The sequence below is a fragment of the Austrofundulus limnaeus genome, unplaced genomic scaffold (assembly GCF_001266775.1).
Source record: "Austrofundulus limnaeus strain Quisiro unplaced genomic scaffold, Austrofundulus_limnaeus-1.0 Scaffold41, whole genome shotgun sequence".
In the NCBI taxonomy this organism is placed as follows: domain Eukaryota; kingdom Metazoa; phylum Chordata; class Actinopteri; order Cyprinodontiformes; family Rivulidae; genus Austrofundulus; species Austrofundulus limnaeus.
Window position 1 is genome coordinate 1,094,061 of NW_013952443.1, and position 6,734 is coordinate 1,100,794.

At 40.5% G+C, this 6,734-nt stretch overlaps 1 protein-coding gene across 1 annotated transcript in view; it reads right to left on the reverse strand.

Annotated features, from left to right (window-relative positions):
- The window catches only part of rabgap1l (RAB GTPase activating protein 1-like), a gene marked incomplete at its 5' end in the record, with an annotated part of 94,874 nt that overhangs the window by 24,238 nt on the left and 63,902 nt on the right, over nt 1–6,734 (reverse strand). The window contains 2 exon segments of the mRNA XM_014007290.1: nt 827–955; nt 4,781–4,822. Of these exon segments, the coding sequence (XP_013862744.1) occupies nt 827–955; nt 4,781–4,822 (171 nt within the window).

Consider the following 6,734-nt stretch of genomic DNA (forward strand, 5'->3'; position numbering starts at 1 on the left):
ACACACACACACACACACACACACACACACACACACACACACACACACACACACACACAAACACACACACACACACACACACACCAAGAACATTGTGTGCCACTTTGGTCTCTGGTGACTTAAGCAAATTCCCTAAATGCCAGCAGCCTCCTGCAGCTCAGCAGAAGGACGATGATAAAATGTGTGAAAGGCCCGAAAGCATTTTCATTAAGTTCACAAGTTCGGAGAGAAACTATGACTGTCATCCGTGGAGGCCGTGTTTTATCTATTTTCAGACTGAGGTTTAGAACAACCAGACAAAATGTGCACAAAAAGAACAGAGAGCTGAGGAAATGCAACAAAAAGCGATTAAATATAAAGAAGAGCTGAAAGGGTAGCTGCTGACAGCACAACTCAGAGTGAATAAACAGTTTGATCTTCTCCTCCACAGTCTGCYTGACAGCAGGCCTTAAATCAAGTGTTTTAATTTGCTGCTAAATGCCCAGTTTCAGTTTCATGAAAAATCTCTAYGGCAGAGATCAACCTTAAAGACAAYGATAACTTATTTCTATGAAGTGCAACACAAAAACAACTCCTGGGCACCAAAAACACAAAGATGAGCTGAATAACAACCAAACAATTRGTGGAATAATTACAAGGTGTATAAAACCAGCTTGCTATGCAAAACTGATTGTTATGCTGACAGAAATAAAAGCTGCAGTGTTCCCCTGACACCTCTGGTCAGATGYATTGTGCCTCTGTAGGAAACATCAGGAAGGAATTTATTTTTCTGTAGTTTAACAATATCCTCAAAAGTCAAACGTTGTGTGCTGGTAGTATTTCCTACCTTAATGTTGCAGGCCTGCTCCATAAGCCTTCGTGCGTTCTCTGCTGCTCTGTAACGTTTAGGGAGCTGGACTCTGAAGAACTTGAGAGCCCCCTCAAAGTCTGCCTGCAAGAGGTCTTCTTTGGACGTCTAGAAGGAGACATGAAGGGGTGGGAAGAGAGGATGAACACAGGGGGTGTATAGAAGGAGTTATTGTTGAATGTTGTTTCAAGCAATGAGTCATTTTGATTAGTTTACACTCATCACATCTAACTGATGGGATGACCACACATAGTATTTAGTTTTTCTTGAAACAGTAAAAGGTTTGTTCGACTGTAGGTTTAAATCAATTTTATTGGCTTTCCTTTCCATACAGCTTTAACTTCCAATAAACACTTAGAACAAAAAGTCAGRAAATCTGTGTTTGGTAGATTATTTCTTTGTTGTAACAACGCAGCAACACCTGCAGGTACCAGAAGCTCAAAACAAGTGTCAATAACAACAAAATAAGCAATTTGGCAAAGATTTGGCTAATATTTCAAGTGCGCAGCTCATGTACTCAGCAGCTCTACTGCTCAGCTCTCAAGTGCATGTTCCTTACAAATCTGGCACCATTTTAAAGGGAATTTAACAGGCTTTCCAGCAGTATAAGACTTATTGCCAAGAAGCATTGTTACAATACAGAAATACTCTACCAAACACATATTTCCTTACTTTAAGTTTAAAGTCCTGTGTTTCACTTTTCAACCTCTTACAGTTTATGTACTACAGACAGAGGGTTATAGAGCCTTTTCTGTTAGGGCTCTTCTTTAATGGAATGCACTGCCACTTTATATCAGACAAGCTTCTTTATTGYCCTCTTTTAAAAACATATTTTTATGAGATGGCTTTTAATTGTTGACTTTTGCATGTTTTATTTTTATTCGTGCTATGTTCTTATGTGTTTTGATTTTACTACACGATGTAAAGCACTTTGTGACTGGGTTTTGAAAGGCGCTATACAAATAAATCTATTATTATTATTATTATTATTATTATTATTATGAAAGAAACCAAAGAAAATGACTTGTACTTATAGGTATGAGGTTTATCTCAGTGTAAAACTAAACTGAAAATAGAACTAGATTTGGTTGGATGCATGAAGTTCAGTCAGGATGTGTTAAAACACACAAACACCTCCATCTTGTGGTGTGAAGATGAAAAGTCATGAAAACAAACACTGAGTTCACTTACTACACGCGAACAAGACCTGAGATCAAGGATCTCTCCTGTAGTTTGAGACTTTTTTTTCCTCACAAAGTGTTCTTACTGAGTTTGTTCCTTTAACTGAGGAGTCAGAACATGAAGCTTTTATCAGAACACTACAGAGATAATTGTGTTTCATGTCACCTGTCCTCAGTCAAACCAGAACACCTCTAAAACACTCCATCACTGCACGCCCAGCTTATCTGATTTAGCAAATATGGATCTCTGTCCAGTTTTCCTCACCGCCAGCAGTTTGGGGACAAAGAGTCTGTGTCCCATCCCGAGGAGGTCCATGACCCTGCAGAAAGAGTCCGCTGAGGCCGGACCGCCGGGAGCGCTCTCCTCCTCCTCCTTCCCCTCTCCAACCTCCAGCGCCCTCCGAGCGGCTGGGAGGGTCAGGCGGGGGTTTGGGCCCGGCACGGGGGGAGGGGAAGGTGGCGGAGAGCGTGGTGGTGAAGGCGGTGGGGTGGGACAGGACGGGGGAGGGGGGCGGTCCCGCTCCGGGGCCAGGGTGGCCGGTGAATCCAGGGCGGCGGGGTCGGTCCGGTCGTTGGAGAAGCGGTCCGCCYGGGGAACGTGTGCTGGGAAAGTGGCGAGGACAAGTTTATAGATTTACAAATTTCCCAGAGCTTCGACAAGCGGACCAGACTTTGGTGGCGACCGCTCAGCTGGTACCGCTGTCAGAGTCCAGAACCCGGGCCCAGGTGCTTCAGAACCGCACTCAGAAGAGGAGGARTTGACACCCTTTTCGGCATAATGCCGAGTCCTCCAGCTGCCGACAAGACTCGCTCTGAAACCCAGTCACACGGCCCGCTCCAATCTCGCTTTGGCAAACTCCAAMCAATTCCAATCCAGTATGCTGTTGCCTAGCAACAAATCTGCTCAACACGTGGGCAKCTGATCCAACTGCAGCGACGGCAACGCTCTCCACCTTTTCTTAAATTTAATTKAATTTTTCTTGAATTATAAAGACTTCAAAGATGTTGAGAAACCCCCCCTCCTCCTCGGTCGCTTTGGGTTCAGAGAGCCAGATCTCACATCAAAGCAGTCGATACACTTTGTACCTTTTCTCCCCAAACATGTGAGGCCTCCCCTGACAGGACGTCAGCTTTCTTTGAAAYGTAAAACAGCCTGGATTAAAATCACGGCTTTTATCTGCTCTTTAAAGCTGGTGCAGACGGTCCTGGGAACATGGCAGACGACACGTGGCTTGTTCACAGAATCATGTGCTTTCAGGAGATGATGAGCGAAGTCACTTCATGGATGAGCGGATGTTGAACTGAGTCACACACCAACCAGGCAGGCACGAAGACRAGCAGCGACAAAATAAACAAGAAAAAAAAAGTGCCGGAAATGTTTTTCTATCGCTGCGATACGCTCATCCTCTTCACCGATTTAATCCTCAGATATGAATTTTATTCAGATCCAAGCATTCAGCAGGAAAAGCCCAGGATCAGCTGATCCAGAATGAACTCCAGGACCTTCCCCTCCAGCAGAATCCTGTTACCACGAGCAGCCAGGTCTGTATCAATAACTGGATCTTTTAGATGAGAAGTCACTTCYTCCTCTGAAAAGGAGTGTTTGCAGGAGTTGATGTGACACCGTCAGGACCGTTGGTTCTGGCCAGCAGCCGGGGCGAGGCACAGCAACCTCAACGTTTCCCACGAACCACGTCTCACTTCCTCCCTCGATCTTTGTGATGCTAACAGCTAATGGCTAACAGCTGGCAGGGGCGTCTCCGTTGCGGAGGTCTGGGGTGGTGGGAAGAGGCGGCATGTGGGAAAAAAAAAACCAGCCACGAGAGGAAAGGTAAAGGCAGAAACACAGAARCAAAAGAAAGTGAAGAGGCAAAAAATAAATAAATAAGTGTGGGAAAGAAGATGCTACAAACAGGCTTTCACAGGAGGTAAAGATAAAAATAAAAAAAAGATAAAATGCTTGTCTCCTTCAGGTTCAGAACGCTAACATTACAGCAGATGCTCTTGTTGTGATGTGGATAGCAACTGCTAAGCAGGACGGGGAGGGAGGGGTGATGGGAGCAAAGAGGACAGCAGGATGGAGGGAGGAGGTGGGGAGGGAGCAGTGGAGGAAAATGTCGTCATGCCTGGCCAATTGAAATCAGGCGGTGGAAGCCCCCCTCCACACCCCTTCTCCTCCTCACGTGCTCCCATTTCCCACCATTACATCCTAAACAGCTCATCTTTTTCCATAACATACAATAAATTAATGCTAGAAAATACTACAAATTACATATAAATGTATAAATTATAAATAAGAAAATACTAATATTGGTTTGTTTATCTAAAAAAGCAAACAACTATTTGGTGGACAAATGTTACWCTTCTTATTTGTGTGAAATTATTTTTGGATTATTGATTGGAAACTAAAATCCAAACAAACATTTCTTTATTAAAAAAGATAATTTTAATTTATTTTTAAAATGCAGTTTCTTGTTTAACCACTGGGGGGCGACAAATGCAAGACAATACAACAAAAACGAGATCTTTGAAGTGCATTTCACACCAAGTTAGGAAACTTGTGTTTCCAAAAAAAAAACTTACTTTCCTTCCTTTTAAGATAAAATATTCTCAATCAATTACCAGCTTTTACTGCAATACTTTACATCAAATGTGAATTTGAGTGCAGAATAATTTTCCTTCACCAGAGATGTCATTTCGTAGCTCAAAGAAAGAGTTGCAGTAAAACGATTGGACGATTTTTTTCACTGACCTTGAGCAGGGCCAGAGCCACATTGAAGATGATGTTCATTCCCTTAAAGAAAAAAAAGTTAGATGTGAAAACAATAACAATAAAACACAATTATCAATTAATTACTATCAAATTAAAAAAGAAAAAAAAATTAAGGTTCGAATTTTGTTTTATGAATACAATAAAAGCACATCTGACCGCTGAACAAGTTAATCGTTAATTCGAGTAATTCATCTTTGACAGAAGAAACATCAATCATTTTATAAAACCATACAAATCAAAATATCCTTCAAAATAACAAATCAAACAAACAAAAAGCATTCAGATAAAAAATAAAAAAATAACAAATCAAACAAACAAAAAGCATTCAGCTACAAAATAAAAAAGGAGCATATAGACTAGCTAAAATTCATAGTTGGAATATATTACAAAGGAGCATATAGACTAGCTAAAATTCATAGTTGGAATATATTACAGTCACATTAAAATAAACTTTTTTATAAAAATATGGTTTTATTTTTGTTAAATTTAGCAGGACATTGATGCATTTTGCTGTTCATACATGTTTATAAAGAACATTTTTTAGTTTATGTCCATCCTCTGAGGCTGTAAATCAACTAATCCTTACAAAAAAAGTAAATATTACGGAGTTATAGCACACATAGAGCTGAGAATGCCTTATTATTCTGTCATAATTCGAAGTGGGAAAATACAACAATGAACTTTGTGGTTTCTGATTAGTTTTTCTTAAAATGAGACACTGATGTTTGTTTTTTAAGTGCAGCAAATCGTAGCGTTGAGCTGTTTTTTTTTTATATTCACCTATAAGAAAAACTGACAATATGCCTTTTCTTTCTCTTTTATCATTTCAGTGCTTTGAATTTTGACACACAAAGAAAATCTGATGCCAGCCCAGCACGGGAACACCCCTCTCCTCGGTCTCTGGGACAACGAGCCCACATGGCAACGCAGAGCTAAAAATATCCAAAGAGCTCCGAAAATAACTGAAGAAAATGAAAAGAGGGTGGGCTCTGCCTCCACACACCTATCTGTGCAGGCCTGAAGATGGTGCTGCCATGCTGAGGCATGATCAAAGGCATGCGAGAGAAAGAAACATCCCCTCAGAGCGGGGGTGCGCCCCGCTGAGATGGGATGAGACGAGATGAAAGACGAAAACATGCAGAAAGRAGAAAATACAGTACGAGTGTGTCAAGTGAGAAGATGATGAGGCAAGTTTTAAAGAGACAAACTCTGCAGAATCCAGTATTGTATTACTCTATACAAAACAAACAACGTGATTTGTACAAATTTACTACATAAATACTGATAACTGCTGGGAAAATATAAAAACTCTTTTAAAGGGAAGTAACTTTTAGAGACAAATAATCAGATTTTATGTACTCAGTGAGTTTTCATTCATTTATATTTTCCTTTAAATACAAACTGACAAGAACATGAAAAACAAAGTTGCTGAGTGATCGGCAAAGAGCAAAATAGCACTAAAAGAAAACTAAACATCATAACAAAGTAAAGAAAAAACAACGCAGGAATAGAGACTTGTGGTTTGTTGTCATCATGCGGCTCATTGCGTGAAACAGAAATGAGAAAAACATTTCATTGTTCTGCCTCAGGTCAACAGCAGGAGAAAGAGGGAGGGAGGAGGAGGAGTGGAAGAGATGAAGAGCAGAGAGAATTTGTAAACAAAAATGAAACCGCACCAAGCGAGTCCATTAGTAATTAATGTCATGAATTTGTGGGTCACGTGATATTTGCTGAGTCACCTGGAAAATCCACTTCAGAGTTGCAAACACTTTCCTCAGGAAAGACAAAGCTTGTCTTTATTTTTACTAGTTTTATCAGATCTGTTTGGCAGATTGAACTCCCATTGATTTTACAGATTTTAATATCCTAAACTGATCATAAAAATGATTAATTATTTTTTGAAGTAAGGGGCAGATATTATAAGATTTTTTTC